We start from the raw sequence: 27,489 nt of genomic DNA, 5'->3' as shown, positions 1-27,489 counted from the left end.
AGTCGCCCTCTCAACAGCGATTTGGTAAGTCCTTACAGGCGCCAGGCGCTGTTCTAGATGCCTGGATCTGTCAACGAACAGGATAAATGCTAATGCCTGCCCTCACGGGGTATGAGTGTACAGAGTGGGGTAAGACAAACAACAAATAATAAACAGAATACATATGTAAATGACAGATAAAAAGAGCAATGTAGAGGGACTGCGAATGCCCAAGAGAGGAGGTAGGTTACAACTTTAGATGAGGTGACCAGGAGAGGCTTCAGTGAGGTAACGTTTTAGCAGAAGACTTGAAGGAAGTGAGTATTTGAGGCTGACCCCAGATGAGAGTGACTTGAAGAGATGTAGATAGGAAACAGCACGGGGCACGGTCTGCAGGAAGAAGCAGTAATACATGATATCTTTAGAGGAAGGGAGGTCAGCTAGCCTGGCTGAAGCATAACTAAATACCAGAAGATAAACTAGGTTCACTGGAGGTTTTCTGTATATACCTGAAAATGTCCATAATAAAAAATTTAAAATAATGCATCAAATAAACGAGATAAAATTACTATTAACTACTTACCCTCGGAGATTTTAATTCTATTTCTTCTCTCTCACTTTCACTGTTTGAATCGATGTTTTCCTCGGGCTCACTCTTCACTTCTACTAAAGGCATTTCTTGATCTACTTTTAGAGCCTCTTCCATTGATTCTTCTAAGTCTTTTTTTTCCTCTTTTACTTTTGGTTCATGGTGGTGAATAGTTCTGAATTGAATATTTGCAGAACGGCAGTACTCCTCAAAACCATAGAGATACCTAAATAAACAATATTTCATTTTAAGAAAACTTAAGTCTTTACATTTACCTTGAATACTATATTATTAAACATATTATTTTTAAAAAGTAAAACTCAAGCCTTTTTTTTTAAAAAGTACTTTTTCTATGTCACTAATTTCTTGGTGTTTTACATAGGATTATAAACAGAAGTATTGATCATAAAATTTCTTCCTGAAAAATCTGAGCTTGTGATAACTGAGCAGAGCTATCATACTTTTGATATGAAGGTTGTTCACCACAAAAAATAAAGCTCTGTAAGATGTACCATCATTTCAGACTAGGAAGACTGCCTGCATCCCTGATTCTGAAAGGCAGATCAGGACAGCCTGGAAAATGGAGTAAAGCAGACCTGGTGCACTGCAATAACTTTCAATCACAAGTATCTATTAACCTCAATCTTTTTATACACTTTCGTTAACTTTAATGTTCTTTGACTGATGTGTTCTTATTTCACTGTTAACAAATTAAATGGAACATATTCCCTGTAAATATGCATTCTTTGATGAATAAACTGTTCTACTTACTTTCTATAAGCAGTTTTTACATTGTAGGAAGCAGCTGAATTCAAAATAGGAATGCCAAGGTCCATATAAATTTGCTTCCATACAGCACCACTATCAATCTGGAAAATTAAGTTTTTATTTGTTAACATTTGAAAAAGGAAATAATCTTCACACTAATATTCTATGTTCATTAAAGAAATGTGTTTATCACCTAAAGTGCATAGAACAGTGCAACATCAGATGACTTAACTTTTCATTCTGTGCTTACTTACATTGTCACAGCCACCTTGATGATAAACCAGTCTAAAGAGTTTGAAGAGATTGAGATCCTTATAGCCCAAAACAGGTGGTTTGTTGATTGGAGTACCTTTTTAATATCAGAGAGTAGAAAGAAAATGTTTATTCAAATGGAAAATACTAAGTTGAAAATAAAGCTATCAATTTCTAATTCCCCAAATTTCATTAATCAGAGGCATATATTTAAAGAACCTTAAACTATATAAGACAACACGAAAGATTCTCTATATTCTTTGTATAGCATTATGGTGGTCTTTAGATTTACTCCCACAACTGATAAAATCCCTCTCTAACTGCCACTAAATTGGGTAAAACTAAACTAAACCTTGGGAATGCAAGCAGGAGCCAGCAACATTGCTGGTTCAAGACGCCTGGGGAAGAACACACACAGTGGAGAGGGCACATTTTAGGCCATGGTCCCATTTTCACTGCTTTAATGCAAACGTTAGAACTGTAATCTGAAGGATGATTTCTGAAGGCCACAGAAATCTGGGAACAATTTATCCGAGGATTTTTCCAGGACTACTGTAATCAAGAAGTGTGGTGACTTCTAAAGGTTGTACTTCTTCTAACTCTATTAGAAATCCTATTCTATTTAGATAGGGACCAATCTCCTACTATGTTTAACTTCTTGAGACCAAGGATCTGGCTAGTTTATTTGCCACAAAGACAGCATCAGCAATTAAATGTCGATTAACACTATGACCACGCACTTTCTATTACTGAAATATTATAGTATTTTTTGGTTTTATAAGTCCCAAGGAAACTAAATTTAATTATACCAAAACTATTTTCCTATATATTTCTACTCCAAATAGATATTAATAGTTGTTTTTATTTCAAATACTTAACTATTGTCAGCTGTAACTGATTCTTAGGCTTTACTTGAAATCCAAATCCATAAACCCATGATTCTAACACAAATAATGCATAAACCTAGAATGTCAAACTCTAAAACAAATAACTACTTTTAAATAATGAGCATGAAAATACCTCTGTCTTCCATAAACTTATAAAGCTGTTGGAGGAAGTTGTCCCTCTCTTCAGGATCAAGTTCTTCCTCAGGCTGTAAAGGTAAGATATATAAATATATCGAACAATGAATAGGACAAGATACACTGTCTTTTTTGGTTGTTTTTTGTTTGGTGAACCCAATATAAGGGGCTAAAATTTCAATGAAGCTGGAAAATATGAATTCTCTCAAAATCCTACTCAAATCCAGATTTTAAGTTCTATTTTGATAGAGCTGATTCGATGCAACTGTCAAGATATACAATCTCTGCTCTTCGCCCCATTTATCACTCTAACCCTTCACTTGAGTATCATCATAGGGACTAAGATTAGCCACGAGGAAAAGGCTCAGGAATGGAGTGAGAATGCTTTCACCTTGTTTGGTTTCTCTTTTTTTAAATTTATCAAAATACCATGCAGCCTGTACAAATATATTGATAGATGAGCACAATAATTACAAACGTATTGTAAAAATAATCCACATACAAACAATAAATTTTTGTTATTGTTGAATAAATAGAAACCAGAGGTTGCAGAGTCACACAGAAAAGCTTTTTTGTTTGGATAGCACAATATTTTAAAGAAATTTAAATGCACTTAAATGAGTCACATACACTCTCTTTTGTCCCAGACCCCACTACCCTCTCCGTGTATCACTAGCCTGCTTTTCTTATGTGCCTTTCTTGCATGGCCTCTGTAGTTGACTTTGCAACCCCTAAAAATAAGACAATGAAAATTATTTCTTAGGTAAGGAAACTAGATACATAACTACTAATTTAGTTCCTCTGGGGGAAAAAAACTAATGCAACATTCATGTAAAAACATCTATTCCTACAAATACCTATTTAAGTGTTACTTTTTACTGGTTATATAAATCTAATGATTTCTTCCTATACTGCCAAGATCTTGGCTCTAGTCAAACAAATGTATTATGGGTTTTAATAAAATATTTCCCTTTCTGACAGACTACTTATAAACTAATATTTGGGAAAATTCTTATTTAAAAGTTTAACACTATGGAGAAACAAACAAAATACTGATAAGTATCTTTCATATAAATTATCACAATTTAATTTCAGAGTATTACTTTCCTATGTTCTAAAAGAAGAAATCAGATTTTTGTCTTTCAAAGCCATATTCAAAGCCAAAGCAACTGTAGGAAATAAATACCGAGTGTTCACAGTCCAGAGGGCAAAAGGCCCTTTAAAATTACATATCCTTTAAGAATTTTTTTTCAAGTAATTTTATTGGGATCATAATGGTTTATAACATTGTGTAATTTTGGGTGTACATTATTATCAGTTCCTTAATACACTTCATTGTGCTCAACCCCAGTAGTCCAATTTTTATATATCACCATACATATGTGCTCCTTTATCCCTTTCGCTCACCTCCCCCAACCCCCTTCTCCTCTGGTAACCACTAATCTGTTCTCTTTATCCACGTATTTGTTATCTTCCACATGAGTGAAATCATGCAGTATTTGTCTTTTTCTGCTTATTTCGCTTAACATCATACCCTCAAGGTCCATCTACGTTGTTGCAAATGGGACAATTTTGTCCTTTTTTATGACTGAGTAGTATTCCATTGTGTGTGTGTGTGTGTGTGTGTGTGTGTGTATACACACACCACATCTTCTTTATCCATTCATCTATGGATGGGCACTTGGGTCGCTTCCACATCTTGGCTATTGTGAATAATGCTGCAATGAACACAGGGGTGCATAAATCTCTTTGGATAATTGATTTCAAGTTTTTAGGATAAACACCCAGTAGTGGGATAGCTGGATTGTATGGAATTTCTATTTTTAATTTTTTTGGAAATCTCCATACTGTTTTCCATAGTGGCTGCACCAGTTTGCATTCCCACCAGCAGTGTATGAGGGTTCCCTTTCCTCCACATCCACTCCAACAAGTTTTGTTTTTTGTCTTGGTAATTATAGCCATTCTGACTGATGTAAGGTGACGCCTTATTGTAGTTTTGATTCCCATTTCCCTAACAATTAGTGAAGTTGAGCACTGTTTCATGTGTCTGTTGGCCATCTGTATACCTTCCTTGGAAAAATGTCTGTTCGTATCCTCTGCCCATGTTTTGATGGGGTTTTTTTTTTTTATTGAGTTGCATGAGTTCTTTATATATTTCGGAGATCAACCCCTTGTCTAATAAATGATTAGCAAGTATTTTCTCTCAGTTGGTGGGTTCTCTTTCTATTTTGTTCATGGCTTCCTTTGCTTTGCAGAAGCTTTTTAGTCTGATGTAATCCCATTTGTTAACTTTTTCTCTTGTTTCCCTTACCTGAGTAAATGTGGTATTCGAAAAGATGTGACTAAGAGCAATGTCAAAGAGTGGACTGCCTATATTTTCTTCTAGGAGTTTCATGGTTTCAGGTCTTACATTCAAATCTTTAATCCCTTTAGAGTTAATTTTTGTGTATGGTGCAAGATAATGGTCTACTTTCATTCTTTTGCATGTAGCTGTCTAGTTTTCCCAGCACCATTTATTGAAGAGACTTTCCTTTCTCCATTGTATGTTCTTGGCTCCTTTGTCAAAGACTAACTGTCCATAGATGCGTGGTTTTATTTCAGAGCTTTCAATTCTGATCCATTGATATGTTTGTCTGTTTTTGTGCCAGTACCATGCTGTTTTTTTAAATTTTTTATTGAGGAAGATTAGCCCCGAGCTAACATCTGCCACCAATCCTCCTCTTTTTTTGCTGAGGAAGACCGGCCCTGAGCTAACATCCGTGCCCATCTTCCTCTGCTTTATATGTGGGAGGCCTACCACAGCATGGCTCATCAAGCAGTGCCATGTCTGCACCTGGGATCTGAACCAGCAAACCCTGGGCCACCGAAGCGGAAGGTGCGCACTTAACCACTGCGCAACCAGGCCAGCCCCAGTACCATGCTGTTTTGATTACTATAGCTTTGTAGTTTGTTTTGAAGTCAGGGATTGTGATGCCTCCAGCTTTGTTCTTTTTTTCTGAGGAGTGCTTGGTTATCTGGGGTCTTTCGTTGTCCCAAATAAATTTTTGGATTCTTTAACCTATTTCTGTTTAGAATGTCATTAGGATTCTGATTGGGATTGCAGTGAATCTGTAGATTGCTTTAGGTAGTATGGACATTTTAACTACATTTATTCTTCCGACCCATATGGAATATCTTTCCATTTCTTCATGTCTTTTTCAATTTCTTTCAATGATGTCTTATAGTTTTCAGTGTACCGGTCTTTCACCTCTTTGGTTAAGTTTATTCCTAGGTATTTTATTTTTTTTGGTTGTGATTGTATTCTTTTTTTTTTTGAGGAAGATTAGCCCTGAGCTAACTACTGTCAATCCTCCTCTTTTTGCTGAGGAAGACGGACCCTGGGCTAACATCCATGCCCATCTTCCTCTACTTTATAGGTGGGATGCCTACCACAGCATGGCTTTTACCAAGCGGGGCCATGTCCGCACCCGGGATCCAAACCAGCGAACCCTGGGCCGCCGAGAAGCAGAACGTGCCAACTTAACCGTTGCGCCACTGGACCAGGCCCGGGATTGTATTCTTCACTGTATCCTTTAAGAATTTTCATCATGGGGCTGGCCCGGTGGTGCAGCGGTTAAGTTGGCACATTCTGCTTCTCGGCGGCCCAGGGTTCGCTGGTTTGGATCCCAGGTGCGGACATGGCCCCGCTTGGTAAAAGCCATGCTGTGGTAGGCATCCCACCTATAAAGTAGAGGAAGATGGGCATGGACGTTAGCCCAGGGTCCGTCTTCCTCAGCAAAAAGAGGAGGATTGGTAGTAGTTAGCTCAGGGCTAATCTTCCTCAAAAAAAAAAAGAATTTTCTATACAATAAAAAACCCCCAAGGCAATCAAGGGAAAGACAGTAAGATCTTTCAGTACATTCATTCAGAATGATTTGTAACATTGGAGTACTTTCGGTTTACCAAATATAAAGAAACTTCAAAGTTCTACTAGGCCTCAAAAATTAGCAATTTACAGAGCTAATAATCAGAGTTAACAGAAATCATTACTAATTCTCAAAACAAGAGATGGCAGGTTTTTCCCCATGTGAATTAGAAAATCTTGCTTTTACAAGGTTATCAAAACAACTGCCAATGAGTTAACTCAAGAAAAAAAGTAATCCAATAGCCCAAGAATCGTTTCAGGTATTAATTTTAAGGACTTCTAGTATGGGGGAAAGACCCCAAAATGCCTTATGACAGACTGGCTCTATGCTTTGCCTGTCCCTCATAATCACAATATTCTCTCCTCAGATTAATGCCTCATTCCCAGTATTTATGATCTTACAGGTTTCAGATAATTAGTAGCTCATATACGTAAAAACAATTTTTTAAAAAGGCACTGATTTGAAATCAAAGTTTCTTCCAAAAACAAGTAAACAAAAGGAATCCATCAACTGAAAATTAGGCATTTATTAAGGTTGTACCAAACATCTGATAAATTCTTAATAATTAAGAATATAGTTTTATAGATAAAAATTGGTGCTTTAAATACATTTGATTTAAAAGTTAGTGGATATCCAAGAGTGTAATAAGTTCCATGAGAAACTATGGCTATAAAATTCTAAGTTTAGGTGGTGTTATCAGGTGTAAAAACAAGATATAAATGAAGAAAGAATTCTACTTATAAAAAAATGCCTGCTTGAGAGGAAATGTACTTTCCACACACAAAAAGGAGGCTATAAACAAAGTTTAAATTTACCTGATAGTCCTTGCAAAAATTAAAATTGTTTAATCCCTTACAATAAGTAATTCTTCAAAATCTTTTTCTGCAAATAGCTGTGTTGTTAGTCACCTTGGAGTAAAACTGCATATGCTAGAAAACGCCTCCGACTAGAAGAGTCTGCCTTTGCAGCGGCTTTCTGTGGCAGCTCGGGCTTGCTGTCACAGTGTGCTTTCCCTGTTCACGGTATTTTCAGACCTATCGGGTCTCTCTCCTGGCCGACAGCCGGAAGGTGTTGCATCTCTGCAGGGTTTTAGAGCAGGAGAGGGTTGTAATGACGGGAGGGGGAGAGTCCACTAGACAGCCGGAGAGCCTTCTTCCCTTCACTTAGTAACGTGTGTGAAGAGTAATGAGGCAGCCCAGACAGGGAAGGGGGTTAGGGATATAGAAGAGGCATAAACATGATCATGATTTCAAGAAACTTACAATTTTAGTTAGCATCAGTATATACTACCTAGTGTTATAAGTAGTTGTGTATCTATCTACACTACTAGATTATGAATTTTCTGACTTTGGAAATTATATCTTCAAATTCAATTTAAACATTTATTGATGGTTACTATGAGTCAGGGACTATGCAAAAGTACTGTGATTAAAATGAGAAGACATGGTACCTTCTACTTATGGCCCTCTGAGTCTGGCAGGGGGGTGCAGAAATGTTAAACAAGACAATTCCACACAACGTGGAGGTGCTGTAAAATATGTAAAAGAATACAAGAGGGGATGAATCTTTCTGCTGGAGATGGAGTGATGGTGCTAACACTGGGAAAGCCTCAAAATGTGGACAGTGAAGAGCCTGGGAGCTGGAGTCAACGGCATAAACATGAGGCTGGGGATCAGGAATGGACCTTGTAATGATGTGCAAGAGAATCGGAACTGGATGCTGCGGGCAGATGTGAGGTATGAGAGAGCTACAGAGGAATTAGAGCACATCTGTGTCTTTAAAAGTTCTCTGCCAAGACTGAGTCTGCTGGATCGGAAGGGAAAGGGAAGCTATGACAGTCCACAGGAGGGGGATCAATGCCTGACGCAGTCTGTCACCTGATGATGGAAAGAAGACACTTGCCCTGAAGGAGGGAGACAGGGGGGTTAATGCTGACATTTCTCTTTACTTTAAGTCTCACTTAAGCTATTCATGTTTGTAGTCCTTAAAGTTCCAATACATTGTAAGTGCTTGCTAAGTTCTATGAGGTTAGAGACACGAGTATTTTGCTCAGAATTTTATCACCAATGACTGGCACTTAGTGTAGACACTCTATTATCATCTGAATGAAAATGATGTCCATGAAAATGAATTAGGGAGAAGATTTTCTTCAATTGTTTCACATTCACTGCGTTTCAGGGTTAATATTCACAGTAAGATGAATGCAATAGGAGTCAGAGAAAAAATAAGAATGGCTGAGGATATTCTTAAGTCACAGGTGGTTGTGGCACAATGACTTGCTGGCACTCACCTCATTCTTTTCCTAAATATATTATTCAGAAAATGAATGATTATTCACTGAGAAATGTCATAAACTCTAGTGAAGAATGAACTTTCTGCATTTTATTGCCATGGGAAATGAATATTTTATTTTTTTAATAAGATAATACCTTGTTTTGGCTGAGCCATTAACTTACCTAGCTAGCAACTCTACTAACCAGAAAACAAATTATGAAGGTGTACAGAAAGCGTCTAAACTGTCAAAATACATGTCAGAAAAAGATGAGGCCCTTCACAGAAAGCCCCTTGGACCGGTGTAACTCCTACAGAGTTCTAATGAGTGGTTGGGGATAATTTCTCAGCACATATCAGGTTAGAGCCATTAAAACTTTTTTTTTTTGAGGGAAATTAGCCCTGAGCTACCATCTGCTGCGAATCCTTCTCTTTTTGCTGAGGAAGATTGGCCCTGAGCTAACATCCGTGCTCATTTTCCCTTATTTTATATGAGGGATGCCTGCCACAGCATGGCTTGACAAGCAGTGCACAGGTCCACACCGGGGATCAGAACTGGTGAACCCTGGGCCACCGAAGCACCACGCCACAGGGCTGGCCCCAAAAACTGACATTTTGAGAGTGGAGAAGGGTGTAACTAAATTTGACCTTTGTGCTTTCCCTGTAGTGTCTATTGTATGTGAAGGTACACATCTTTTTTTGATGGGTATCTCAGCTCACATGAACTCCTACAGGTATCCTTAATAAGTTATTAATGATTATACAACAACCTCCTTTTTTTTTTTTTTTCAGTATTCCAGTATACCATGCTTATTTTTCAAAACCCAAATACTGTTTTTGTGAATTAACATTATTTGGGCCAAGGGGAGCTTCACTCACCCTTCACGCTGCTGTCTGCAGGCCTTCCCTGGTCCTCCTCCTCGGCTCTCCTCCTCACCCCGTCCCTGGGACTCCTCCGTCACAGGCCCTCTCAGCTCCTCCCTCCATCTCCTGTCCCCGCCCAACCCCTCTGAAGAAAGAGGCTGAGCCTGGCGCCCTCTGAAGTGGGCAGATGCCTGGTGGAGACGAGGAGGTATTAGGACAGGGCCCTGAAAGCTGCACTCTGGGGAGCGAAGCACTGCAGGACACACATCACAGGTGGCAGCTCTGAGGGCACCTCTGGGCTTGAGGAGGGACGTGAAAGAAGCAGCAATACCAGTAGCTGCTTATGCTTTTTTGTATATAATTTTAAATTCGAAACATATTAAATAGCCTCCCTAGTTTTTTGAAACTGTAAAGTAAATACCAGAACAACTTACTACAGTTAACGCATAGAACGTTTCTAAGTCGTATCCAACCACTTTAATTCAGACAGAGCTCTTTCTGTTCCTGCATAGAAGTCAGTTGGCTTCTTTAAATCTCAGCTATTGTTCATTATTTTCAAAGTTTTTTAAACTTTCATTTTATTTTCCCTATAATATTTAATACTGACAAAGGGAATGGGCAGCACAAAGGCAATACTCAATGCAATAAACCTGACAGCTCAACAAGCAGCATCTGACCAACGTGTTGGTGGTGGCGGGGAGCTATCAGAAGTTCTATGTTGCTGGAGCATAGTGGAGGGGAGAACAAAAAGGTGGGTATAGGTCAAATTATGAACTCAGGGCCAGACTTCCAAAGCACTATGATAAAAGACCTAGACTTCATCCTATAGGTGCTGAAAGCCATTACAGGGTTTCCATAATGTTTTAGAAAGATGTCTATGGAGAATGGATTGGAGGGGAAAAGACCAGTCAGAAGACACATAAAATAAGTGCGACAAGATACGAAGAAGAAGTAGTATTAGTCAAGAACTCTTATTGCAAGTGACAGAAAACCATCCCAAACTAGCTTAAGCTGAAAAGAATTAATTTATAAATTCACAGAATATTATAAGGAAATGCGAATGCCTAGAATACAAAGCCTGAGAAAAGAAATCTATTACGAAGTGAAGTTAGATACCTTATGCTAGGTTCCTTCCAAAGTGAACTTTCTGGAACCTTACAACAAATCTTCCAACACTTGGTTTCAAACAGCAATTTGTTAGGATAATTGCATAGCCCACAGTCATTTATTTATTCAGAAACTATTTAATAAAGGTTTAACATGAGCCAAGCTCTGTGTTGCTAGCTGGCAGATATTTATACTGGTTGTAAAAGGAAAAAGCAAACACAAAAAACCTGACATCCTCTGCTTTCAGAGACCTTACAGTCTAGAGGAAGAAAGAAAATTTATTTAAAAGTCTGTGAAACCTCCTGTAACCTCTCTAAGCCTGTTTCTTCACATATAAAAATTTCTATTGAGGATTAAACAGTCATACTTTAAAAAAACACTAAGTCTCCAAGAATAAACTGAGAAGACTATTTGGTGTGGTCATCTCTCACTTGTTTATATCTTCTACAAAAGCTGAATACTTTAGCTGCGGTACGATGAAAGGTACATATTACTGATGATGTATGCTCTGGGACAATAGATATATTTTCTTGTCACAACACCTCAGTGAAATATGCAAATGAAAACCAAAATTTAAAATGAAAACTTTAAGTTAAACTGAATTTAAATTAAAAAAGAAAAAGAAAAAAATCACAATACTAGGTTTGGTAACTCATGTGATCCATTGGTCAAAATGACTCCCTAGGGTAACAAAAGGTCCTGCCCCAAACAGAATTCTGAAGAATTACCCAGAAATTTATCATACGTAAAAATGACAGCTGACAAAATAGACTTTAGAAGAAAGGAAATAGAAAAATTCGCAATCTTAATAGGAGTAGGTCATTTACTATAAGGGCTAAAAGCCATGACAGGATTGTATTAAAAGAATAATTAAATCTTGAGTAAGTACAAGGATAAGTAATGTCCAGTAAGTATACTACTTCTTAAAGGGGTGTTATTAAGCAATATGTTTTAGAAATGTTTCAACACAAAAGAACAAAAACTACAACCACTTTTATGCCCTAAAATTAATTTATTCCAAGAGGAATCATATTTATATTTCTAGCTTCAAACAATCTACTCAGAAGCTGTACAGAGAATAGACTGGAGGAGGGCAAGCATGGACATGGAAAGAACAGGTTGCTATTGCATTAGTCCCGGCAAAAGAGAACAGTGGTGTGGACTACGGGGGCAGAGAGTAGAAACTGAGGGAAGGGGGCAAATTTGAGAGCTATCAAGTAGGAAGAAGAGACGGGATTTGGTGTCTCATTGGATAGAGGAGCAAGAGGGAGAGGATCAAGGGGACTTCCATGTATCTGGCTTGGGCAATTGGGCAGATGACGCTTCTATTCAAATGAATCAGGGACAAGTGGGGAAAGAATAGGTTTGGGGCAAAGATGAGTATAGTCTTGAACATAGTGAGTTTAGTACTTACAAAACAAGAAGAAATCTTCATTGGCAGTTCAATATAAATATCTGAAGCTAAGAAGAGACATCTTTGATACACATACAGATTTGGAATTACTACATCATTTAGTTAGGAAATAAAACAGAAAAAAATGTAATGTCATGGATGGACGTCAGGAGATTTAAGAAGGTAGGCATGCCAAAGATGCTGACTCTTACTAAGGAGTCAAATGAGATCAAAACAAAAATCTGTTGGATTAAGCACAAAAATTTGTTATAGCCCACTGGTGACCTGAGTAAAGTTGTTTTAGCTGAGGTAGGAGGGACAAGACACACTGCAGTGAATTAAGAGTGAACGAGAGGTTAGGAAACAGAATGGTATATATAGCTCTGAGCAATCTGGCCACAACAGGGAGGATGGAGGGCAGTATCTAGAGGGCTTGTGAGAAAGTTGGTGGAAGGAACCTGGACAGGTCGCCAAAAGGTTGGCAGAGATATGAGCGTGTTTTTAAAAGCTGATGAGAAGGATACAACAGAAAGTAACATGTTAAAGATGCCGGCAAGAAAACAGATAGTTCCTAGTCTAAGACAAGGAAGAAGGGAATGAGATCCAGAGCATAAATGGAGGGCCTGTCTTATGGAGGAGGACAACACATCATCAATTGTACCTTGGGGAAGGAGAGCAGGCAGGTGAGGTTTAGAGCATGCTCCCATGTGAAGCTCCTAGTTTCTTTCTGAAGTTGGAGTGGAGTGAGGATAAACTTGTTGGTTTAATGGAGGAGACAATGATTTGATTACAGAAACTAAGAATTAACCAAGAGTGTTAGAGGCCCAGCGAAACCGGTAATCATAAAATGTAGAATGGTACCATTCCTCCCTGTTGTATACACTTACAACAGAAAATTTCAGGGATCACATAAGATATTACGATATATTCATTATGTGGTGAGACACTGTTGTATAATTTCAGAAAACAGTTTAACAACAACCTGCATAAAACAAATTACATATGACTCTTGTGTTACATCAAAGTTAACCGAGACTAGCCATTTTTCCCCCATTTGGAAGGGTACACACATTCTACTTTTAATCATCAAGCTGTGGTTTGCATGCTATCATATCTAAAGCTTTAAAATCAGTCAACCCTCTCACATACAACCACAACTATAAAATACTTTGATATAAGAAGATTTTTTTGTAAATACACAAAAATGTAGCTGTATTTGTGTGTACAAATGTGCAATCCGCGTTAATCTGAGTAGGTCATCCTAATTTGTTTAGAGTCTTATGCTAACTGTGAAGAAAGGTTTTGCTAAATACATTAGGTCATTGTTGTTTGCTTGTTTAATAACTAAATGAATAGTTGAGCAAAGAAGTTACTATACTTGAATGTAAGCTAGAGTCTCAATTGTTCATTGAAGGTTCGCTTTACAGGCTTGCTTAGAAACGCTCGATTGGCAGCTGGAGTTACTAGATATACCTACAATATTAATATTACCTTTAAAGTTTTCTTTAAATTTTATTGACTTAGCATGATTTTCCTGAATTATCAAGCATTTACTGTAGGTTTATACCCAAAGCGATCCCAAATGCTTTTACAATTGAGCTACAGAAATCTTGGCACAAATACACACAATTATTTAACACTTGATTTAAACATAAAAAAAAAATTCAGGTTTCCATGAATAAGAAAACTCAAGCATTTATGATTTTTATCCGAGTATATAATCCTGGGCATTAAACGTAAGAGTGATCCCTATAAAATTCAAAGATTGGAGAAAAGGGCGTCAATACTTCTAAACAGAAAAGAGCATTTCTTATAAAAATTCACTAAATTCTAATTTTTATTACTAAATTCGAAATTAGAGGAGATTTCTGAAAGGGCCCAACATATAAGCCTACCTATGGCAAACTAAAAGGACAAAAGGTAAGACGGGCCCAATCCCCTTCTGACAGTCAGTCTTCGAAATACTCCCCTCTCTATTTTACCCTTTGACAGCTCTCCTACATTCAGACAAAGTGAATGCACATCAGGAGTAAACCAATAACTGACATCATTACTTATGTTTACGTGGACTTCTCAATTTCAAAGCTCAAAAGGAAATTCAGCAATATCTTTTCTAATACAAAATTTTCTTAACCAAAGACATTTAAGTAATACCCACAAAAATATTCTCCAGGGCTTTTTTCCAATATAATTACCAATGAGCTAAAATTTAAAGTCATCAATATAGATAGGATCTACTTCCTACTAGACTCTTAAGTCTTTTCCTACCCAGTAACAGTATGAAATATATTTCTTGTGCTCGAATCCTGAACTACCAATGCTTAGGAATTCAAAATAATATTAAGTAAAAAAGATGCTCCTCTACGGTAAAGCCATGGAATCTCAAATCTCCTTATTAAGGCTATGTTAGGGTACCCAAAGCATCAAATATACAATGTCCACTGCCCATTAACACTGCAGAAGTATCTAACACTTGTATGATTCTACTGCATAAAATTTACAAACACCAAATGACAGGCTAAAGTACTGTTATAGTGATTCACAGAATGTTATAAAAGATCTTTTTGATCACTGTGAAGCAACAATAAATCTTCATGAAAAGCACAGCATAATTATACTTCGGGAAGAATACGGTCTGTAATGTAATACTACAGCTTAGCCTCCCTTGTGCAGTAAAGGCCTGTAATGACTAAGACAGGTAGGCCCCGGTTTATTAGACTTTAATTCATTTTATACCATACTTATTTTTTCCCCCTTTGCTATATACAGATTAGACTGCTTTTCGGTTTATCAATATATTAAATTTTTAAAAATTACTATTCAAGACAAGTTGGAATGATTCAGCAACTAAACCTTAAATCCAACAGCAAGAAATGCAGCTGATTATTTTTTCTAAAGCAACCAAAATCTCACTTACGACCATCTATCTACCTGCATGGCCAGAGAAAATGAGGAATTCATTTCTATCAAGGAATTCAATAAAGTATGTGCTATGAAACTGGCAATCTGAAAAATAATTTAGAATAATAATCATATAAACCAGTGCCTAAATTTTATAATTTTGCTTTTATTTTTCAGTAGATGAAAAGCATCCTGGTTCACTTAATTTTAACAGGTTCATAACTTAACTAATACATTTTAAGAAGACACTATCCTTACAAAGGTCCTTACCTTTTTAAATTTCTTTACTTATTACCTGCAAACAATAGGTAACAGAGCTTGCCTTTGCTCTTCATTCCTTTTTTACGAATGTTTACTCACAGCTTGAATAAAACATTATGATTTTTATGCAATTAATAGCTGTAATAAGAACATTTACTATTTACTATTACATAGCTATCTTCTCTAACCTTACTATAAAGCTCTTTTTACCCTCTTTGTTTAAAATTTCAGGGGTGTTTTGGGGGGTGGGGAGTAAGGAAAATGCATTCTGAGAGGGACACCAATTAAAAGTATTAAAAAAATGTCAATTTGTCAATATATTTGTCAATATAAGATCCTAACTGTTAATTTAAAAAAAAAAAAAGCAAAACCAGACTGCAACAGTTCACACCCTAAAAATGTGGCCTATTTACCCTGAAAACATATAATCTATAAATAAATACAGATAAAATACAAATATCACATTTAATATTTAGACTTTAAGTCCTGAATTTTGCCAAACTGTCTCATTATCATTTTCATTTCAAAATCTATCTTATGTTTCAGAAAAACAGGCTTTATCCTCTGACACTCTAAAAATAGACTCCTACTGTCTCTTGTACAAGAAACAATTACGCTTGGTTACGAGTTCTACCATATTAGCCACATCATCAATATCTAAAATTCTTATTTAACCCGATTTTTGGCAATCAAAATGGTAACTAAATATTAAAAAAATCTTACCTATATGCTGCATTTCTTTCAAATGCAAAATGGTTAGATTCCCCTTCTACTTAATCAGTACAGTGTCTGAACATTTTTCAGTCTGACTTGCAAATATTTGCTTTCCCTCTCAGGGCATAGCATCCGCAGGGTTATACAGCACTACTTACATTCTCTTCCACATAAAAATCAGACATTACATGAAAGGAAAAGAAAGACAGCCCATTTCAAAGCATCTGGCAAACCTCCATTGGCAACCTGCCAAGCCTCTGCTAAACCTTCCTGTCTTTCCGAGCATGCTCACTTAAAACCAACAGCACGTTACTATGGCAACTCTGTAGGCAGCCTGTAAGTATGAACCGCCATTCTGATTTCAGAGTGCAAAAACCAAATACTGCAGAGGAAGTAAAAGGAAAGAAATACTGTATGCCCTTCATCATATACAAGTATACTTGCTGTATTTCATAAATTCATATTTGTATATGTAAAACAGAAACAAACATTCCACATTTTCCAAGCAAATACTTTTTATGCTCAAATAGATCTGCTTTTTCAATAAACTCATTCTCTTTGTCTGCCGCTAAGCCCCTTTACCTCATAAGAACCAAAAATATACTGGACAATTTATCCACTTGACAAAACATTGCTGAATAAATAGACAACAATATTCATGTAAGCAATTACGTGGTACTCCATGAATGATTTCCTACAATTATATATATTCTAAATGACATAGTAATATTACATTAAAACCATTAGCACTTATAAAGTACAATCTAAATCTTTTATATGATTTATCAAACTGCCAAATGAAATATTCTTTCAGTTTGGATAGGATTTTTTTATCCCTGTTATCCTTGAGACACTGTGAAGTGTCTGAAAGAGGTGAGATTTTGAAGTTAAGACACACCAGACCTGGGTTCAAATCCTTGTTCACATTTGAGCTGTGCCACCTTGGGAAAGTTACTTAACCTCTCTGACGCTCATTTTCCTCACCTTTAAAGTAAGATAATACCAGTTACTCCATATGATAACAATTTCAATGAGTTAACACATGTAACACACCTAAAAGTTACATTTCTTTCCTCCTTGGCTGTTTGCAAAAGAATTAAAAAAAACAACATGAGCTTGCACTTGTTGATTATTTAGCCTGAAAAGTTCTTTGTAACCTCTTACTTGCTAAAAATCAATTCTGATTTACATGACGCTAGAAGCCAAAACAACTTCCCCTCCCCAAGATGAAGCTGAGCTAGAAAAAGACAGAAACAAATAATATAAAGAATCTAAACACAGGGAAAATATATGAGAGTATTATTATTTTGGGGGGGGGGGGAGATTAGCCCTGAGCTAACATTTGCTGACAATCCTCCTTTTTTTTTTTTTTTAATTTTTCGGAGGAAAATTGGCCTGAGCTAACACCCATGCCCATCTTCCTCTATTTTATGTGGGATGCCTGCCACAGCATGGCTTGATAAGCGGTGCATAGGTCCTCACCTGGGATCCAAACCTGTGAACCCTGGGCTGCCGAAGCGGAACATGTGCACTTAACTGTTGCACCACCGGGCCAACCCCTATGAAGGTATTATTTTTACTTTAGAGTATTAAAATGTTTTTATACGTTTCAAACATGAAATTTCACCTACCGCCTCTTCTTCTTCCTTTTTGGCCTCTTTCTCCTTCTCTTCATCATTTTCTTCAGCTGGGCCATCTTCATCTTCACTACTGGATGACTCAAGGATTTCATTTATATCCATTTTCCAATTATCAGGAACAACTCTAGTTTTTAAGAAGATGCTTGCTTTCTGTAGCCCTAAGAGGAAAAATGTACTTCAGCAGTAGTTATGAAATCAGCAGCATGAAACAATAGGTAGACATGGCATTCAGAGTCAGAAGATTCAGATTCAAATTCACTGTCACTTAGAAAATGATACAGTAAACTTGAACATATCTCATAAGTTATGTTATATTAATGTTTATTATCACTCTAGGGAATACTGTTAGAATCTTAATGGTAAATCATGAAAAGTTAAACATCTACAAATTACAAATCAAATATTTTATCTAGACATTAAAAAACAGCCATCAAATAAGAGTAGATATCAAGTCTAAAGAGTTAAAATGGCACCAGAGAACAGTCAGTTTTGCTTTAGCCACTATTTGCCATTTAGAGCCACATCATGAAATAATGGCTTGATTCATCCTTATTTTACCTGGTTTAGCAGAAATCTCAGATTCAGGTATATTGAGAATATCTACTTCCTTGATATCCTTTCTTGCTATAGAATAACTAATTATAGAGAAGAATAAAGAGAGAAAGCATTATTAAATAAAAATTATCACTTGAATAGTCCATGTTAATATACAGACAAATATAAACGTCAAAATCAAAATTATTTTGCCTATAAAATGTTTTTATTTATTTATTTATTTTTTCAAATATTGGCACCTGAGCTAACAACTGTTGCCAATCTCCTTCTTTTTTTTTTTGTGCTTTTTCTCCCCAAATAGTTGTGTATTTTTAGTTGTGGGTCCTTTTAGTTGTGGCATGTGGGACGCTGCCTCAACATGGCCTGATGAGTGGTGCCCAGGATCCGAACTGGTGAAACCCTGGGCCGCCGAAGCGGAGTGCACGAACTTAACCACTCAGGTCGGCCCCTATACACTGTTTTTAAAAGACCATGTATATACTAATCCTCAATAAAGGGCAATACAGGCAAGGCTAGCTCTTCATTAGAAAGTTTCACATATGCAAAGTATACTAACTTGAGAGCCTCGCATCACAGGACGGGGTCATTTACGTCAGCAGGATGTTTGCCTTAGAGAAGACAACAATGTCTATTTTGATCTTTAATATTTCTTAAATTTACTATCCAGTTTACTTTAAAAAATTTAATAGAAGGTAATGTTACAATATTTTTATTATTCTAAGATATTTTACGGTATTAAATTTTTCACAAAGGGGCTAGCCCAGTGGCACAGTGGTTAAGTTTGCATGTCCCGCTTGGCGGCCCAGGGTTCGCTGGTTCGAATCCCGGGTGCGGACATGGCACTGCTTGTCAAGCCATGCCTTGGTGGGCATCCCACGTATAAAGTAGAGGAAGATGGGCATGGATGTTAGCTCAGGGCCAGTCTTCCTCAGCAAAAAGAGGAGGATTGGTGGCAGATGTTAGCTCAAGCTAATCTTCCTCAAAAAAAAAAAAACAAAATTTTTCACAGAGGATTACCACTCAATAAATACATATATATATTTTTTAATTTTACATCTTTTTTTGGAAACAAAGCAAAGTTGAGGTTAAGGAAAGTTTCTAAAAATCTGACTTTTAATCAGAAAAAAAGTCAAAACTGTTTTTTAATATTGTTCTATGTTGTTTAGTTTTTATTTAAAAATTTCAGTAAGAAATAACCTACATTACAAAAAATCAAAGCATATTAGGTAACAACGTCTCAGTTCCTGAAATAATTAGCCTTTTAAAATAAAGTCTTGGAGTGGGGAGGAGTTTATCACTTTGATTCCATTTGTTTTCTCCCAATGTAACACTATTAAGTGATGCATTACTCACAATTTAGAATCAATAAATGATCGAACTAAACACTGGTCTTTTTTCACTGTGATGTCATCATTACAGCTGGGAGATATTACCTGAAATATAAAATAAGAACAGATTGATTCCTATTTTCCTTGCTCAAAAAAAGAATATATTTTTTAAAAGAACAATGTGGATCCCCTAACTTCTCAAATGGATTATATTTTATAAGAAATGGCTTCACTGTCAAAAGCTTCCATTATTAATGAATCTCTTACCAATGAAGATCACCTTATAACTTTTATTTAGCATATTGGTTTTCTAGATATTTATCTTTTTATTAGATTATAAAATGGACAATTAATGAAACATAAATTACAATGTGGCTACTTTAAAAATAGCAGGATTTATTCTAAGTTAAATAATAATTCATTGATTATCCAAAAACTAAAATATAAGATCTGTGATGCAAATTTGGCACATTATAAATTTTAAAAAATACACTTGAATCAAGATCTATTTTGAAATCTGGCTATTTGTTTAAAATAAACACCTAAGTTCCCTTTCTTACCATGGCATGTACAATTTTTAGTAATTAAACAAGTTACAGAAAATCTGAGTAAAGACCTTTTGAATTTCTTAACTTTTAAAAATAACAAATGTCTTAATATTAATAAATAACTAATCTCTGTATATTCTTTATGGAATTTAATATTTAAAAAAATTAAAGTCTACTAATAAATTGCTGAAACGCACTTGCTCATTATCACCCCTAACACTAGCCCCTCCGCTACAATCGAGGACCATCCACAGAACTTTCTGCACTGATGGATATGTTCCATATCTGCACTGACCAATACAGCAGCAATGAACCACGGGGGGTCATGCACTTGAGAGGTTGCTAGTGCAAATGAGAGACTGAATTTTTAATTCTATTTAATTTTAATTAAGTTACATTTAAACTTAAATAGCCAGATAGGGCTCACGGCTATCAGATTCAACAGCATGTATCCAAATAATTTAAAGTTCTTGGCAGTCATATCAGCTGTCTTAACATCAGATACAAGTAAATATTTGTTTGTTAGGTGCTGGTAATTATTAGACTAATACTGTAGTTGTGTCTGCCCTCATGGAGCTAACAGTGTAATGGAGGGGTAAACACAAAAAGGTACCCTAAAAGAACACAACGGAGGATAAGCACAGTGATCTCACTAGGCATAGGATGATAGGAAAACACCAAGAGGAGGAAGAGGGAGCCAAACCCGGGAAAGGAAAAGGTGTGGCAGCAAAGGCTTAAGGCAAGTCTTAAAGGATGAGTAGGCGCAGCCCAAGGCTTAATTATCTCACCTGTGAACCACTCAATGGCCTCTTGACTGATTGCTGCCACCGCCAGTCCTTCCAACAATCCATCCAACATACCACTGCCTCATTAACATTCCTAAACATGTGGCTCAAATAATGCTACTCTTCTGCCAAATTCTATGCAGAATTAGGTCTAGATTCCTTAGATGTATTTTTAAAGACCCCTTGGCCCTAGATCCAAATTATCCTCCCACTTTTATTTTCTATTATTCCTCTACTCATGTCTAATATTTAGCCAAAATGGATTCCCAGAGCAGACAGCTCCAGGGACAAAGCCCCTGCTTTTCTGCTGTTACTTCTCGTTTCCTCTAATGAAGTTCTCCAGTGAAGTTCTGCTTACTAACTTTATTGACATCCTTCAAGGCTCAGCCAAAAGCAGCGGATTCATGCAGGCTTTCTGGATTTCCTTCAAACAAAGGTAATCTCTCAGGGCAAGTCCAAATATTGAACATACGCTAATTTATATTACAGTTACTTGAAGGAGTCTCTGCATTAGATTATAAAATCATCAAATATAAGATTGCTGTCTTACTCATATTTTCTACATCACCTGGAAAATGATAAATCTGCTGAGCAAATAAAGGAATTTATTCTTTTTTAAATCTCTTGGCACATTATATCCTGAATATTCTGAATCCAAACCCATTTATTTGTCTGCCTTTACAACTGAATGGTTCAAAGGATTTTCAGACTTTTCCTATGTAAAATAAATTACTATATAGGAATTGAGTGATGTATTTACATGCAGATAGAAATCTAAAAAAAATGGCCTTGGTTCTTTAAGGGATTCTAATCTAATTTGGGACACATTTTATGCCAAAACTGTTATTAGTTTTGATTAGATATAAGTGATATCAAAACTCAGAGGAGAAGGGGCATTCTTACGTTAAAGCGGTCAGGGGAGGCTCTGCAGAAAAGGCAGGACTTGGAGAGGAGTAGAGGAGTAGGGAGAGAAGAAAGTGGAGACAGGTATTACCAAGTATTATTGATTCCTCTCACGAAATAATTCTCTTGCCCATCCCTTCTTCTCATTCCTTCCCCTAATACGCAAAGATTAGTTTTCTCTACCAATCCGTCTAAGACTTGCCATTTCCAAGCCTAGGTGCACCCTTTCTTTCCCCAATACTCCCTGTCCTACTCTAGTGACTGCACCAACAGTTATTCAAATTCTTTCATAATTTTTAACTATTATGTAATCTCTCAGATGTGTACAGTAGCTTCTTGAGGGCAATGTGTTACAATTCTCATACTTCTCCCTCTTCTAACAAACTCAGAAGAAAGCTGAACTCACTGCAGGCCCTCAGTAAACACTAGCTGAGTTAAGGCAAGGGTAAAGGCTTGGAGGAGGAGTGTCTTACGTAAGGAGCAGTTAGGAGAGAACCTGAGTGAAGCAGAGAGCTTATACCAAAAACAGGAAAGAAACTAAGAGCGAGGGATGGCCTCAGATATCCAACTAAAGAATGCAGAATTGACTCATTAGGCAGAATCAGTCAAGGGTTTCTTTGAGAATGGGACTATCATGATTAAATCAATACTTCAAAATGATTTCTCTATAAAAGTTACTTCTAGAAAATTGGTTTGAATTCAGTAAAGAAAGAACACAGGGATTAACTTACGGGAACTTGGAGGTAGTTCCTGTAGATCAGGTATAAAATGGTAATGGAAATAGAGTAAAAAGAGATCACAGAACACATTTTGAAGGAAGAACTGAAAGATCTTAGTAAATGATCGATTACAGAGAATTAAAGACAGGAAGTAACAAAAGGAGACAGTGGAGTATGTGGGACCAGAAGGATTGCTCAATTTTGCAATAAAGTCCAAATTAAATTTGTACTATAAAATTATGTTCAAAATCTTTTAAATGCTTTTTAAAAATCCATGTTAAATAAATATTTTAAATGGTTGACTGTGCAAAGAAATCTTACTTACCAAAGCAGGATAGCATTCAGTCTTCTCAGGTGTAGATAACACACTTACAACTTTTCCTAATAATTCATCATTGAGACGTCGCTTATCTTCATCTTCCTCTTCACTACTTTCTTCTTCCTTCTCATCTTCGTTACTAAAAGTTAGAATAACTTTATCATGATCTTAACATAAACCATTTTTGGGACAGTCAGAGTGCTGTGAATTTAACATGTACAATTCAATTTCTAATCTGGATTACCCCAGAGCAGTAGCCTCTTCATTCTGACGGGAATTGAGGAGATGGTTACTTCCCTAGCCCCACAGAAGGAGTCGTGAGCTGTCCATGGTAACTCTCAGTCCACTTCACTAGATCAATGAGGACTTGGACTTAGGCTCTCATGCCAACCACTGGCTGGGACAGAAAACCCTAATTATTCACCATGAAGTACTTACTGTGCCAAACACATTTTTTAAAAGACTGCCCTTCGACTTTTTATGTATGCCAGATAATATAACTCTAATTTTCTAACAGAGTTTGAAAAGATCTCATTAAAGTACATCTGAGGGTTTATTTAGGTAACCTATCTGGATGACTAAACAATCAAACTAATCCATAGTGAGGAACAGTCTACAAAACAACTGCCCTGTACTCCTCACAGATGTCAATGTCATGAAAAGACAAAAAAGGGCTGAGAAACTTTTCCAGATTAAAGGAGACTTAAGAACCATATAGTATTATGCTAAGTGAAATAAGTCAGAGGGAGAAAGTCAAATACCATATGATCTCATGTATAAGTAGAAGAGAAAAACAACAAACAAACAAACACAGAGCAACAGAGATTGGAGTGGTGGTTATCAGAGGGGCAGGGGGGAAGGAAGAGGGTGAAAGGGGTGCTTAGGCACAAATGTGTGGTGATGGATTGTAATTAGTCTTTGGGTGGTGAACATGATGTAATCTATACAGAATTCGAAATATATTATAACGTACACCTGAAAGTTATATAATGTTATAATCCAATGTTACTACAACAATAAAAAAAAAGAACCATATAAACTAAATGCAATGCATGATCTTGGATTACATCCTGGAATCAGGGGACGCTATAAAGGATATTGTTGGGACAATTGGCAAAATTTGAAAGATGGACTATCTATTATTAGATAATAGCATTTTATCCATGTTAAATTTTCTGAATTTGATAATCATACTTTGGTTATATAAGAGAATGTCCTTGTTCTTAGGTAAAGTATTTAGGGGTAAAAGGTGACGATGCTTGCAACTTCCTCGCAAATAGTTCAGCCAACTAAAATTATTATTAAAAAATTAAATATAATATGTATATATAAAGAAAGGGAATGATAGAGGCCGGCCCGGTGGCACAGTGGTTGAGTTCGCATGTTCCGAGTCTTGGTGGCCCAGGGTTCACCAGTTCGGATCCCAAGTGCAGACACGGCACTGCTTGGCAAGCCATGCTGTGGTAGGCGTCCCACACATAAAGTAGAGGAAGATGGGCACGGATGTTAGCTCAGGGTCAGTCTTCCTCAGCAAAAAGAGGAGGATTGGCAGTAGATGCTAGCTCAGAGGTGATCTTCCTCAAAAAAAAAAAGGGAATGATAAAACAAATGTGCCCCAAAATGTTAACAATTAGTGCATCTAGATGATAAGTATATGAAAATTTATTGTATTACTCCTAAAATTTTTAGGTTTGAAATGTTTTTGAAATAAAAAGGTTAAGAAACACATATCTTGGGGCCGGCCCCATGGCCGAGCGGTGAAGTTCGCGCACTCTGCTTTGGCGGCCCAAGGTTTCGCCAGTTTGGATCCTGGGCATGGACATGCCACCGCTCATCAGGCTATGCTGAGGCGGCGTTTCACATCCCACAACTAGAAGGACCCACAACTAAAATACGCAACTATGTACTGGGGGGATTTGGGGAGTAAAAGCAGAAAAAAAAGAAATACATAACCTCACTTAAAATAGGAAAATCATCATATCAATTTAGGAATTTGGCAAAGTAAATCAAAACAAAAACAACCTTTTTGAAAAAAGAGTTGTGATAATTCTTGGACAAAGTAATGGGAATAATTAAGAACAAAATCTGCTCATAAGTATACAAGATGCTACAGACAGGTTACCCAAACAAATTTAGCCATCCTAGAAAAATCATTCATATAATGTTGTAATAATGGTAATGTTATTGTATATGAAAACACTCACACGGGAAGAGAGGATCTCCTTCCTCTATTCGTCTTCTTTGCAATTACTGGAGTTCCAAAATGCTCTGGATTCGTTAATGGAAGCTGGTCAAGTGTCTGGACAAGAAACAGATGAATTAAATTGCATTCTTCCTGTACATTGGTAGCTCTGTTCAATTGAAAAAGTCCATCCATGTCACCCTACCTCACTCTCCGCAAAATGTCTCTCTCCTTTTAGGCAAAGTGAGGTGCGTCTCAACGTTCTTTCATCACCATCATCAAACACTGCAAGGAGCAAAAGATATCAGAGAGTTTAGCACACTAAACAAAAATGTAACGAAGCAGAATGCTATTATTGCTTAATATTTGTAAGAACCATTATTTGTCAGTTATTTTTAAAAAATCTTTTGAAATGTACATACCACACTTTTCATTCTGCAGATATCAAACACACACAGGTTAAATGGCTGCCCCCAACTGCTTAAGTGTCCCACTCAGATTTTCAGTACCTATCACTACAGAACCACCTCCTTAACCCATCAGCAACCTGGTCACAGCACAAATATTAGATAACCTTTAATCCTAGAAGAATGAGCAAAAACCTGGTTTTAAAAACAAAGGATATGGACTTTTTCACAACAGTTATCAATGGAGTACCTCTAACTTCCAGAAATTGTTTGATTCCTGGTAATGCTGTTAAATTATCCAGGCTACTGCTTCTACTTGTTTGCATGATAACCTACTGGCTGCCAAATTCTAAAGTCATAAGATTCAATTTTTTTCTTTTGCTAGAAGAGGATGTAAGTAATTTAGAAATCTAGGTTGAAACAAGGAAACATCAGAAAGATGAAATAAATTCTAAAATGTCATAATTGCACAGAAGCTGTCACAAAAGTTTTAATTTTTACTACATTAAAAAAATCACATTACTTGGAAACTATGTTTAAATACTTCAAAGAAATAGGGGTAAGAAACTTAATTTATAACTAATGTTCTCCATATAACTAGTCATACTATTTTGATAATTTTGTGTTTAATTTTTCAGAAATGTATTCTAACTTTACCATCTGATATTACAAAATTTATTAAAAAGAAAATGCTGGGGGCCGGTCTGGTGGTGCAGCGGTTAAGTGTGCACGTTCCACTTCGGCAGCCTGGGGTTCACTGGGTTGAATCCCGGGTGTGGACACGGCACCGCTTGGCAAGCCATGCTGTGGTAGGCATCCCACATATAAAGTAGAGGAAGATGGGCAAAGATGTGAGCTCAGGGCCAGTCTTCCTCAGCAAAAAAGGAGGACTGGCAGCAGATGTTAGCTCTGGGCTAATCTACCTCAAAAAAAAAAAAAAAAAAAAAAAAGCTTTCAGAAGACACCTGATCGCCCAACATTATGAAGAAATAAAATAAAATGGACTCTACCTCAGTTACTTAAAATGTATACTCATTCAACAAATGTTTGTACATCTTATGAAAACAACACACAGGAAAACATACACACACAAAAATGATTTTTTTTTCCTTAAAGAATGGCACTTGAGCTAACAACTGTTGCCAATCTTCTTCTTCTTCTTTTTTTTTTTTTGGCTTTTTCTCCTTTTTTCTCCCCAAGCCCCCCAGGACATAGTTGTATATTTTAGTTGTGGGTCCACCTAGTCGTGGCATGTGGAATGCCACCTCAGCATGGCCTGACTGGCGGTGCCATGTCTGCACCCAGGATCCGAACCAGCGAAACCCTGGGCCACCAAAGCAGAGCAAGTGAACTTAACCACTTGGCCATGGGGCCAGCTCCTATTATTTTAAGATTTAATCCTAATTTTCACAATCCTACATGCTTTTGCATTCTAACAGGTTAGCACTAATAAAGAAAAATTCTACATTACCTTGATTTAATAATATCTTAGAATCTTGTACCTTATTACTTATATAATTACAATCCTGTATTTTCTTTAAAGGGTTGTTTTATTAGCAAACACTTTGCCTCCAAATCATAAACTTATTTTCTTCATGCTAGAAACCTAATTATGTAAGAGCACTCAACTTCTTCAATATTTATCTATCTCAGTCACTTCCTTCTCTCAGACTAAAGACATCTAGTTTAGATTCTTGTACATGCAGGATACAATGTAGAGAAAATTAAAAGCTCCTGAAGCACATATTCAAAGAAGCATAATGATTCCACAAAAGCAGCTGTGTTATGTACACTGTCAATGATGCAGAAATCAACCACCACCTGAGGACACAATGACAGGATAAAACACAACATCCTCCAACAATTACATCACTATTTATACCTGAGTAACAATGCTCTAAACATTTGTATTAAAATTACGATTCAAATAGTGTCATCGAGTCTAATAAATAAATCGCTGTTCTTTTAAAAATTGAGAATCATGAAATTGTCATACCAAACTTAATTGTTCATGTGAGTATTAATGTTCACAAATATACTAAAGAATAAAACTTAAAAAGTTCCAATTTTCCTTAAT

The 27,489-nt window shown here is 36.6% G+C and overlaps 1 protein-coding gene across 4 annotated transcripts in view; it reads right to left on the bottom strand.

Annotated features, from left to right (window-relative positions):
- ARID4A (AT-rich interaction domain 4A) overlaps nucleotides 1-27,489 on the bottom strand; it is a 67,021-nt gene that overhangs the window by 24,561 nt on the left and 14,971 nt on the right. For all 4 annotated transcript variants that reach the window (XM_014864301.3, XM_014864303.3, XM_014864302.3 and 1 more), the window contains exons 6-15: nucleotides 25,211-25,290; nucleotides 25,028-25,122; nucleotides 22,830-22,962; nucleotides 19,575-19,654; nucleotides 18,225-18,301; nucleotides 17,658-17,824; nucleotides 2,609-2,681; nucleotides 1,591-1,685; nucleotides 1,340-1,437; nucleotides 563-794 (exon numbers count right to left, since the gene is read on the bottom strand). In XM_014864301.3, the coding sequence (XP_014719787.2) occupies nucleotides 563-794; nucleotides 1,340-1,437; nucleotides 1,591-1,685; nucleotides 2,609-2,681; nucleotides 17,658-17,824; nucleotides 18,225-18,301; nucleotides 19,575-19,654; nucleotides 22,830-22,962; nucleotides 25,028-25,122; nucleotides 25,211-25,290 (1,130 nt within the window). The remainder of the gene's footprint in view (nucleotides 1-562; nucleotides 795-1,339; nucleotides 1,438-1,590; nucleotides 1,686-2,608; nucleotides 2,682-17,657; nucleotides 17,825-18,224; nucleotides 18,302-19,574; nucleotides 19,655-22,829; nucleotides 22,963-25,027; nucleotides 25,123-25,210; nucleotides 25,291-27,489) is intronic.

The sequence above is a fragment of the Equus asinus genome, chromosome 7, assembly GCF_041296235.1.
Source record: "Equus asinus isolate D_3611 breed Donkey chromosome 7, EquAss-T2T_v2, whole genome shotgun sequence".
NCBI classification, from domain to species: domain Eukaryota; kingdom Metazoa; phylum Chordata; class Mammalia; order Perissodactyla; family Equidae; genus Equus; species Equus asinus.
Note: the sequence above shows the minus strand (reverse complement) of the source record. Positions and strands in the feature narration are given on the sequence as shown.